The following is a 12,314-nucleotide window of genomic DNA, read 5'->3' on the forward strand; positions in this document are numbered from 1 at the left end:
GAGGAAGGAAGGAAGGAAGGAAGGAAGGAAGGAAGGAAGGAAGGAAGGAAGGAAACAGTATAAATAAAAGCACCTACTATGTGTCAAGCATTATTTTCTATCTGTTTGAATGTTGTCCGGAAAGGTGGTGGTGCTCTGATAGTAATACAAAAAGATGAAAATATGGGAGGGATAGAAAAGGAGATTATGGTTTAGCACTTGATTCTCACAACAACTCCAAGATAAAGTTGATATTATTTTCCTCATTTTACAATTGAGGAAGCTAAGACAAAGACTGACTTGTCACACAGCTAGTAAATGTCTGAGGTTGTATTTGAACTCAGTCTTCCTAATTCCAAGCCCAGTCCTCTATCCACCGCACCACTAGTCAAGAAAGACAAAAATTGAGAAGTAATTAAGATTGGCAATTAAGAGGCCATCAGTAACTTTGGAGACTGACATTTCTCCTGAATAAATGAAATCAGAAGCAAGATTACAAATGTTTAGAAGAGAGAGGAGAGAAAGTAGAGGTGATGAGTGAAAGCATCATCCTCAAAGAGTTTAGTTACAGTTGGGAGGAGAAATATAGGACAAATGTTAGTGGGGATGGTAGGATCAGGGAGAGGTTTGTTTTTTTTTTTTAAAGATGAGGAGAATGGCCATGTTTATAGGCAGAAGGGAAGGGGCCTGTAGATAGAGGGAAACTGAAAATTAGTGAGGAAGGAGTGATGATAGTAGGGAAAATTTGCTAGAGAAGTGGAGAGGGGATAGGACTGAGGGCATTAGGATTTACCTTGCTAGGGACAAAGGCTACCTCATCAGTTGAGACTTGAGAGGATGTAGTAATGGAAGAAGATGTGGAGAAGATGGAACATTTTGACAAATGGTCTCTCTCTCTCTCTATCTTTGGTGAAATTTGAATTAAAATCATCAGTAGAGAGGGTAGGAAGCTTAAGGAGGGATGAGGAGGTTTAAACGATTGTTGTAGAGAACAGAATGTTTGACTTGCTGCAGTGAGGGCCCAGTTGAGATTAGATAACAAAAATGTGAAAAATCCATCTGCATAGTTTAATGATTTCTTTCAGCTCCATTCAGCAGCACATGAATAATTAAGGAGGTAGACAGTGAGATTCAAAAGAGGTTGGGATTTGGTAAGGCATGATCAGCAAAAGGACATGTAGGAAAGGGATTCAAAGATAGAGGATAGGGAAGAGTTATTCACCATTCAGTTCACACCTAAGAGTTGGTTAAGCAAGGGAGGGGCTGAGAGAAGGAAAGAAGGGGGGTATAGCTAACACAAGGATGATCCCCTGAAAAAGAGCTGAGAGGGGCAGGGCATGGAGGTCGTAGTGAGCAGAAAAAGTAGAGTGTGTGTGTGTGTGTGTGTGTGTGTGTGTGTGTGTGTGTGTGTGTGTGTGTGTGTATAGGGGGGCAGTTAAAAAGCATAGGAAAAGATGGAACAATTAAAGACTATTCTCAGAGAAAAGAATTTCAGGAGCTATGAAGAAGAAAGTAGAACCTTTCTGGGTGATGGCAAAATAAAGGGTTTGATCATCTGTATTTGAGATGGAGTAAAGGAACATAGAAACAATAAAACTGAGTAACTTGGAAGTTAAGGTACCTGAAGGGATATCAATATGCATGCTGAAGTCCCCTAGTATGAGAGGAGATGAGAAGGTAAGAAAGTCTATAAGCCAAACAGTGAACTCATTGAAGAAAGAAACAGAATAATCTGGGGGTCAAGCAAGAATAGCCATCAGTATCTGGCATGGTAATACATTTGGAAATCATGAACCTCAAAAGGGGAAAAGTTGCTTAGAAGTGACAATGATGAGCTAAGAGAATTCTGATTTACTAACACTGAATTATGGGGATATGGAAGTAAGGCAAGTACTGGAAAAGGTGGTGAGGGAAGCCATGTCATCAGGAGGGAGCCATGTCTCATTGAAGGGCAGAAGATGGAAGGAGTGAGAAAGAAAAAGATTACAAATGAAAGAGAAATCAAGGATCTTATATTTAGTGGGAGAGACAACATATATAGTGAAGTGATGGCCAAGGCATGAAGTTATGGTCTGAGAAGTCACAAAAACATTAAGTGGAATGATAGGGCAGTCTCTTTCCAGAGGTAGTGGCAGTATTTATTATAATTCAAGACTCGGTTCTGACACATGAATTGTATGAACATGGGCAAATCACACTCTTTAAAAATGTATAATAGATGGGTTACTGATTCACTGGAGGAGGAAGTTTTCACACCAGAGGGACTGAAGTCACAGGCCTCCAGGAAACTATGTAAGAAAGCTTTCAGGATGCAAATCCCCCTAAACTCAACCCCCAAATTAACAAATTTTGTCTTTTCTTGACTGAGATACCAGAAAAACAGACTTGAATTCTGAAGTGGACAATAAATATTGGAGAGAAGAGTAAAGGGTAGATATGGCAAAAGGAATTTGCTTTGTGACAGGGAACTGAAAAAAAAAATAGAGGAACTAGAAATAGCTCTTTTGGTGACAAAACTAAGATTTAAATGCAAATGCTCATTTAAAAGAGGAGAAAATAAAGCCTATGTGTCAAAGATCAGACAATGCAATAAATATAACTAATGATATCTTACTTAGAGCCATCTCTTTTACTTCTCTCCTCAAAGTTTAAGGATGATATTGAAAATAAAAATTCCTCACTCAAACCTGCACTGTGGCAGTCACAGTTTTAATACCACAGGCTCTAAAGAGCTCCATAAAACCATCAGCATTAACAGCCCATTGCTGGCAGACATAAGCAGATGTCTTGCTGACTGTCTAAGTCTAAAGGATAATGTCACCATCTGGGTCAATGCCTTCCACCAGCCTAGCTAAAGTCTTTTTTATCTGTTTTAAGTAGAAATTACAAATTGGAAGTAAATGGAAATGTCAGAGGTTTGAACCAAGTAAGAATGGTTGCTTATTACGGCTTCTTGGATTCACACTCCAGGTTATAGGAGGTGGAAAACAAAAATCCTAAAATAAAAGTTGATAAACTTCACAAATTTACAAAAATAACAAAAGGGTTGAAAATTAGAAATTATATTGCCGCTTTGGATTATAATTAGCTTTTGAAGCCCAAACTGAACACTAACAGGAAAGTTCCCAGCAAAGTCAATACCATGATGGTTAAATTTCTCAGCTTTGGGATGGGGATGTCCAAGAAGACCTTTTAGTCCCAAGCTAGTTCAACTCCACTGCTCCATTCTAAGTCCTGTACTCTCTAAGAACTCCCTCAGGTCTATCCTGCAGTTCAGCCAAACTCCAGAATGAGTCCTAAATGACTCCAGGTTCATTCTCTAGCTTGGAAATGACTGGACTCAAAAGTAGATCTCTGTCCCTCAAGGCATCTCCAGAAGAGATGCCACCCTTTCCCCTCCAGGTCACCCCAGGTCGGTAGCTGTATCCTGAGGACTGGGCAGGGGAGGCACTGGGAAGTCCAGCCCGAGATAGGAATTGGGTAGGAAGCACTGGCAGGAGTATTCAGCCTTTTGTCCTACACAGGAAAACAGTGGTGTTTCGGAAAAGAGTAATTATTCTTCTACTGATATTTTGAGCTAATTATTTTATTTTGCTGACTGATAGGAAATAATATGTCATTTAAATAATCAAAAGTGTATTGTACTAGGTTTACCCACCTCCTCTTTATCTCAAAAGTTGAGACTCTGAGATTCAGGAAGGGAGGGAGACACTAATGATTCAATTGAGGTGTGGGGGGGGCAAGGTTTGTATGGCCAGGAAGTCTGCACTAAAGCCAGACAGAAACAAAAAATACCCTGATTTGTAGTATCTAAACACCCAACATGTACGTATACATAGAACTGTACATATATACATCCACACAAACACGGAAGTGTGTGTGTGAGTGTGTGTGTGTGTGTATGCCAGATCCGAGCAGGCTTTTCTAACCCTAATCCAAACATCCCAGACAGAATTGAATAGCGTGGGTAAGAAGAACGCCAGCCCAGGGCAGCAACAAGTGCAGCAGCATCTTAATCCCCTCTTGGTAGAGGTTCAGGGGCAGGGGAGGGGGGATGATGGAGGTGAATGGTTGGAGGTGGGTAGTGGAGGGGGCAGTAAAAGAGCTCTCCGTCCCCTTCCTAGACTCTCCCCCAACACAAGAGGGCTCACCTATCCCCAGGCCCTGGCCAGCAGGTCCCAGCCCCTCTTCCCTTCAGCTTGGGCCCTGGGGTCCTCCTTCCCTAGGAACTGCCTCCCAGCCCTCTAAAACTTCTGCTTGTCCAGAAAGACTGTTCTTTTTCCATGGAGGTGCTTGATCTACACCCAGCAGGGAGAGCAAGGTAACACCCACATGCAAACTCTCCCTGTTCCACTCTAGCTCTCCCCTCCCAGGGTGGAATAGAGGGGTCCAGGGATCGATGGGGGACCCCGCCTCCCCGACCCTCGCCCTATTGACGCCTGCTCCCCCACGGAGCTTGGAGTAGCCCCTGCCACCCCCCTTTTCACATCCCCAGCTGCAGCTGAGCCTGCGCGCTCGCTCTCCCCGGCGTCCCAATTGAGCTCTGAGATCCGTATCCCCCCCATCCTTCCTCACCCGCCGGTCTCAGCTCCCGAGTCCACACAGTCATCCTCCTCCTCCTCGCCCCCGCCCGCCTTCGGGTCCATGGCAGGCTCGAGTCAACGCTCCTCCTCGGGCTCCCGGGCTGACAGCAGCAGCAGCGGTGGCATTATCCTTTCCTTCCTTCCCTCCCACTGGGGCCCGCCGGGGTCCTGTCCGGGGCCAGCGGTCGCTCCCTGCTCTCGGACCGCAACTCTCCAGCCGGTGCTTTGGGGGCGACCGCGACCGGCGCCTTTGCCTGCTTTCTCCGCCTCCTTCTTTCTCCTCGCTAGGCTGTGCACACTGGGTGTCAGAGCGTCCCCCTCCCTCCCCCTCCTCTCCCTCCCCCTCCTCTTCCTCCTCTCCCACCCCCTCCCACCTCCTCTCCTGCCTCTATGGCCACGCTCCTCCCTCCCAGCGCTCTGGGAGTGTGTTTGTGTGTGTTTGTGCGCGCGCGCGTGTGTGCTTGGATGGACGTTTGTGAGCTGCCTGCGCTGTGTACATTTTCCCTCCTGTCCATAGTTTCCTTCAGCACAAAGATTCTTTGTGGTAAGAGAGCGAACAGGCTGTAGTTCGTAGGGTATTGGAGGCGGAAGAACCTGAGTTCAAATCCTGCCGCATTCATTTTTCTCGGTTTGTGACCCTGGACGAATCAGTTGTGTTTCAGTTTCCTTCTCTGCAAAGTGAATAGTGTTGGCTTCAAATATCCCGTGTAGCTCTTAATATATGATGTGGTCAAAATAAATGGGGTTGGAGTTAATGGCCCCACTTCCATGCAGCGCTAAATTTGTGATGCCATGCCTCGATTTCCTTATCTGCAAAATGAAAGGGTTGGGCTAAATAGGGCTGCTAAATTCCCTTCAAGCTCTGTCTCAGATGCTACGAAGGGGAGTAGGAGGGTGGGCGCTTCTATCAACGTCTTTCAAGGAGCTTATACTAAGCCCTGCAGTCTCCCCAAATTCTAAGTTTGAAATAGAGGAGAGAACTTTGAGTCCAGGGAAGATTCTCCAGCATCTCCCCCCAAGGACCTGGTTTGACACCTAGGTAAGTTTTTCTTCTTTTCTTCACAGTTTGCAACACTGAATTCACTATTACCTATTTCAAGATCAGTCTAACTGCTACCGATCCCACAAGACTGTTCCCCTCTCTATCTTAATTTGTCTTGATTTTTAAAAAGTATTTTTTAAAACAAACAAGCAGGGATCATACTTGTCTCCAGGGTTTGTTGTATTAATGAGATCACCAGTATCAGTAAATCACCTTGAACCCTAGAGAAAAAAAGACCTTAATAAGTGCGAGGCTACTCTGAGAATAATTAGCAAAGACTCCTCGGCTGGAAAAGCCCTCCAGAGGTCAGGGTAGCGCTCACCCTCAGCTGGCAAGCTGCAGTTCATTTAAATTACCCAATGATGATGTCTATAATATTATCTTGTGTGAATCCTGCAGGACTTGGATATTTCTTCAGACTGCATTTATGTGTAGGTTAGGAAGCTTGATTCTGCTTTTTATTTGTTACTAACATTCTGGGGAAAACTTCACTTTAAGCTAGTAAAATAGATCAGCAGAGGGACCTGATGAAGTTGAATAAGAAAATGTCTGTAAGGGACTTTGTATTCTGAAGATGGGTGCTGTTTGTGTAGCACCTGGCCCTTAATATAGGTTTGGAGACATTCTGTGGGTCAGCACCCACTCTAAATCATAGCTGTCTCCCAGCCCCCACTACATATACCTTTTGCCAGTAAACATTATTTAAAAACAAAAACCATTTGATCAAATAGCATAACTCTCCTCCTCAGCACAGGAGGGATATGTTATCTCACAGTTACTTATGGGAAGAGTGAGTACTACTTGCCTAAAAGATTCCAATTATTGCCCTCCTTGTTTTGGAGAAGAACACAAATGTTTCCTCCTTGTTTTCTCTACTTTTTGAAAGACAAAATCATCACTAAGATAAGTCAATAAATTATTGACTGCTCTGCTTTTGGAGGACAGGATTCTCCAGCAGATGTCCAAATAATAGAAGGCTATCCCCCACCCCCATACCTCATCACTTTTATGTCATGAGCCAAGCTTGTGATCTGTTTTCTTAATTTCTCATCTATTTTCCCTTCAGTTCAAGTGGTCTTTACTGTATGCAATGTCACCCCGGAGGGAGGTCTCCAATTCTGTGTACCAGAAACTAACACTTGGCTCTGGACTGTTTAACATTTTTATCAGTGATTTAGATGAAAGTATAGTTATATATCTGTCAAATTTGTAGATAACACAAAGCTCGGAGGTACTAGCTAATCTGCAGCACCCACCCAGCTTCTTTATTTTTAATTGTTTCTTTTAAATGAACAGACATCTATTTTTTCTTTCTCACCTCCTCCCCTACCTCACTGAAGAAAAAATAAGAAAAAAAAAACTTGTTAACAAATATGCATAGTTAAGCAAAACAAATTTTCCCATTGGCTGTATACAAACATGTACATCTGTTTACTTCTTCATGTATTAGTTCATACAAATATTTCCATGTCTTTTGGAAATCATCTATTTCCTAATGTCTTAGAGCACAATGTTTCATCACATTCATATGCCATAACTTATCCAGTCATTGTTCTATTGATGGCCATCCCTTTAGTTTCCAGTTTTTTGCCATAACCAAAAAAGAAATGCTATAAATACTTTTTCCCGTGTAAGACCCATTCATATTTCTTTGATTCCTTTTGAGTAGAGGCCTAGCAGTGGTATAGTTAGGTAAAAGGGCTCCTTAGTAACTTTTTGTGTTTAATTTTGAATTGCTTCCCAGAATGGCTGTACCCATTCACAGGTCCACCAAGAGTGCATCTATATGCCTGTTTCCCCCTGGCCCCTCCAACATTTATCATTTTCCTCCTTTTTTTGTTAATTTTTGCTAATGTGATGAATATGAAACAGAATCTCAAAATTGCTTTAATTTGCATTTCTCCAATTACTAATAAATTGGAGCATTTTTTCCATTGTTTTGAAATGATGAAAAGAATAAGAACAAAGGGGGCTTAGCTGTGCCTCAATTTATACTACAGAGCTGTAATTCTCAAAACTATTTGGTCCCATTAAAAAACAGGGAGTTCAGTCAGTGGAATCTAGAAGCTATACAACATGCTTTGCGGGTCTCAGGATTTGAACAAGTAGTTCTTAGGAAAGAAACCCAATATGAAAAAATGCTCCAGAACAACCCTGGAATTTTCCAAACCAAAAATATCCCTCCTTGGCCATCACTTCCCACCATTTCACTTGGCCACTGTGCTGTTTTCTCATATATATGCACACATACATACATACATACAAATATATATGTATATATGCAATAAAATTTACTGATTCTTGCTGCTATGAATATTTTCGTGTGTACAGGACTTTTCTTTTAGTCTTTGTCCTTCTTGGGGGTTTGTACCAAAGAATCGTCAAAGGATAGATATGAATTTTAGAGCAAAAAATTTTAAGAGGGGAGAAAAGCCTAAAAATAAGAGGTTATAAATTGGCCGGGTGATAGATACAGAACTAAGGAGTAAAACCGGCAAAATTTGTTGTGGCGGTGGTTGTTATTATGGTTGTTGTTATGGATGTGGTTGAGTCATTTCAGTCTTGTGACCCCATTTAGGGTTTTCTTGGCAAAGAAAAAGTACTGGAGTTCTTTTTTTTTTTGGAGGGGGGAAGGCAGGGCAGTTGGGGTAAAGTGACTTGCCCAAGGTCACACAGCTAGTAAGTGTGTCAAGTGTCTGAGGTCGAATTTGAACTCAGGTCATCCTGACTCCAGAGCCAGTGCTCTATTCACTGTGCCACCTAGCTGCCCCAACTGGAATTCTTTGTGACTCCAGTTGAGGATTTCTTAGGAAAGATACTGGAGTGGCTTGCTGTTTCCTTCTCCAGTTCATTTTATAGATGAGGCACTGAGGTAAACAGGGTTGAGTGACTTGCCCAAGGTCACACAACTAGCAAGTTTCTGAGGCTGGATTTGAACTCAGCAACATGAGTCTTCTTTTTCCATGCCCAGTGAGCTATCCATTATACCACCTCACTTCCATTTCTTATTTCCAACCTTGCTACCTTAGCTGATAAAGAGTCAGCAGTAACCATAGAAGCTTATAAATGATTCTAACATTCACTAGCTATGCAACCAGCATTGAGAGTCAGTAAATAAACATTTATTAGGCACCTACAATGTACCATACACTGCTAGATGTCTGAAGAGAGCTGAAAGAACAATTATCTTGTTTTACAAAAGTCATTCTCTAGACTTTTTCTAGGCTTTGAAAAAATGAGGAAAACCCAGAAAATAATTTTTCTGCCAAACCCTAGAAGAGCCTGCCACATGGAATGTAAATATTTTGACCATGACAAGAAAAATGATCAACTATTGGCAAATTTAGTTAGACAAAAGAAACCACCAGTGCTACATGTAAGCGGAAGGAGAGCAGATGGCAGAAGGATAAATGGAGCTCAAGATAAGCTGTTAAGAGTTAGAAAGTCTCAGGACAATACAAATAACTCTTCTTTAATGAATGAAAGCTCAGTTCCGGCTCCCAGTGCCATCCAGCCCTTACCTACACTAAGTACTCACAGAATGGTACAAAGGTCTCAGTCTAGATTCTGAAGTGGAGCACCACACTCTCAAGCTTATGCTGCATAACTTCCAGGGACAAAGTGGAGTACCATTTATTAAAATGCTTGGAAAAATCAAAAGTGTGGGGGAAATTAGGTGGCGTAGTGAATAGAGCATTGGCCCTGGAATCAGGAAAACCTGAGTTCAAATCTAGCCTCTGACACTTAACACTTACTAGCCATGTGACCTTGGGCAAGTCACTTAACTCCAATTGCCCTGCCTTCCCCCCTCCAAAAAGCAAAAAAAAAAAGAAAAATCAAAAGTGTTTGTGAGAAGAGGGACAGTGATCAGGAGACTACTGATCAATTGAGTCTTCCCAGTCTACCTAGTGAAATTATAGGATGTAACAAGGCAGGTAACCAAGATGATGAGATATAAAGGCATGCCTCTGCTAGGCTCTGAGAAGCCTCTTTGAACCTTGAAAAGGACAGTAGGCACAATTCTTAGAGTACCTGGCCTGGAGTTAGTAATACTCAATTTCCTTAGTTCAAATCTGGTCTCAGACACTTATTAGCTGTGTGACCCTGGGCAAGTCACTTAACCCTATTTGCCTCAGCTTCTTCATCTGTAAAATGGACTGGAGAAGGAAATAGCAAACAACTCTAGTACCGTTGCCGCGAAAACCCCTAAAATGAAGTCACAAAGAGTCAGACACAACTGAAACAACAATAACAATAAAATATCTATATGTTCATATCTATAAAGAAATAGACATGTAATAGGGCTTTGAGAACTGTCAGCTTGAGGTTTGTACTTCAGTGGGACAAGCATTCCCTCTCAGCACTGATACTAATTTGCATTTTGGGGATCTTTGAGCCAGAAGGCAGATGGTGAAGTCATACACAAGGGGTTTTAAAAGAGACATCCACAGTCTGAGAGAAGACTGAAAGGAAGGGGTGGGGGCTGCAAGAGCTGAGCAGAAGCAGTAACAGTGTGGGGATGGTGTCCAAATGAAGCAAGATATTAAAAAATGAAATTATAAATTAATTAAGAGCTCTGGTGTCATAGCAGAGAACGTTCTTCTAAGCCATGAAGTGGATTTGAGTATCAGTTCTGGGCAAATCACTTGCCTTGACCATGCTGTACACAATGCTCTAATATTATAAATTGAAGAGGAGGGTCTGATCTCCATTGGTAAAGCAAGTTTCTTCACCTGGGAATATTCTATACTGGGGCGGGGGGGAGAAACCTGCAGCCTCGAGGCGACATGTGGCCCTCTAGGTCCTCAATGACCTCATGAAGTTTGGGTTCAAAGAGCCACACTTGAGGACCTAGAGGGCCACATGTGGCCTCAAGGTCACAGGTTCTCCATCCCCATTCTATACTAATCAAATCATAGTTCACTACCTATTCCTTAAGAGCTCTGAAGGAAAAATTTGGAAAGAGAATAAATAGCTTAGAACTGAAGATGAAAAATCTTACCCAATAATAGAAAATTAGAATAAAGCAAGCAGAACTCAATGACTCAGTGAGACAATGAGAAATATGACCACAAAATAATTTTTAAAAATTAAATAAAATATAGCATATTTGCTACATTATAAGACTCTCTGAAAGCCATGACCAAGCAATCAACCCGAACACTATATTTCAGTAAATCATAAAGGGAATTTACCCAGATTTGTTATAACCAGAAAGCAAAGTGAAACTAAAAACCCTCAAATGAAAACTTCTAGAAGTGTCATAGACAAAATCCAGTTTCTACATCAAAGAAAATTTTTTCAAAAAACTAGAAAGATTTCAAATACCCAGGAACCACAGTCAAGATCACAGAAGACCTAGATGTCACTGTTTTGAAGGAGAGAAAATCTTGGAATCTGATATTACAAAAGATAAAGACTTAAAATAATCATTTAGTCTACGAGACTAAGTGTAATCCTGAGTGGGGGAGGGGGTTGGAGGAGGGAGAAATGTGCCTTAAATGGAATAGAGGATTTTCTTTTTTAAAGAAAAGATCAGAGCTGAGTAGATAGAGCATTTATTAAGTGCTTACTGTGTGTTAATCACCGTGCTAGGTGCTGGAGATACATATATAATCAAGCAATACAGATTCTGACTTTGAGAAGTGTTCTAATAGGATAAGGGGGTAGAAGAGGAAGAAATGGGAGGGTTATATGTGCATTAATGTGACCAGGAAGTGAAGGGGATACAGGAACTAGATATAACAAATCACATCATAAACTAGAGGAGTAGAGGAGATAACATTCACAGCTGGAGCCAGGGAAAGATTTCTTCACAAAACAAGAGAGAGAGAGAATCAAAGGAAATAAAATGGCCACTTTTGGGTAAGTAAAATTGAAAAGTATTTGTACAACCAATATAGAAATAAGCAGTACATCTTTGACAATAATATGGTTAATTTGTTATATATCTCTATCATCTATCTATCTATCTATCTATCTATCTATCTATCTATCTATCTATCTATCATCTATCTATCTGTCTGTCTATCATCTATCTATCTATCTATCTATCTATCTATCTATCTATCTATCTATCTATCTATCTATCTATCTATCTATCTATCTGTATATGTGTGTATGTCCATAGCCTGCATATAATTGAGACCAATAGTTTTATAACTAATCCTTTTTCTATGCTTCCTTCTAAGCAGAAATGTTCATCTTTGTTGGTGTTTTCAAGTTGAGAATAACCAAAAATAAAAATAAAAAATCTTAAAATTGGAAGGGAAAGAGTTAACTTGGAAACAATCTTTAATGCAAGTTTCTCTGATAAAGGTATGACATAGAAAATATGTTATGGGGCACTGGTTCAGATATGCAAGAATATGAGCCATTCTCCAATTGATACATGGTTGGAGCATATGAATAAGTAGTACTCAAGGGAAGAAATCTAAGCTATGAATAACCATATGAAAAATAAAATGCACTAAATCACCAGTAATGAGAGGAATGCAAATGAAAACAATATAAAGTTTCATCTTATACCCATCAGTTTGGCAAAGGGTATGAACATTGGAAAATGACTATTGTTGGAGTGATTATGGGAAGTAAGATATATTGGTTTACTGTTGGTGAAGCTATGATTCGATATAGCCATTCTGAGAAGCAGTTTGGACTTTCATCACACAGGTCACTAAAGTATGAACTTTCACCCAGTTATACCACAA

General features: G+C 41.1%; 1 protein-coding gene across 1 annotated transcript in view; it reads right to left on the reverse strand.

Moving 5' to 3' along the window:
• Positions 1-4,893, reverse strand: part of FAM124A (family with sequence similarity 124 member A) — a 113,599-nt gene extending 108,706 nt beyond the window's left edge. Inside the window, exon 1 of the mRNA XM_069063606.1 lies at positions 4,555-4,893. Coding sequence (XP_068919707.1) covers positions 4,555-4,625 — 71 coding nt within the window. The 5' untranslated portion in view covers positions 4,626-4,893. The remainder of the gene's footprint in view (positions 1-4,554) is intronic.
• Between the last annotated feature and the right edge of the window lie 7,421 nt (positions 4,894-12,314).

Source organism: Petaurus breviceps, unplaced genomic scaffold (genome assembly GCF_028583685.1).
Source record: "Petaurus breviceps papuanus isolate PSGF00001 unplaced genomic scaffold, PetGlider_PUasm1.0 90594, whole genome shotgun sequence".
NCBI classification, from domain to species: domain Eukaryota; kingdom Metazoa; phylum Chordata; class Mammalia; order Diprotodontia; family Petauridae; genus Petaurus; species Petaurus breviceps.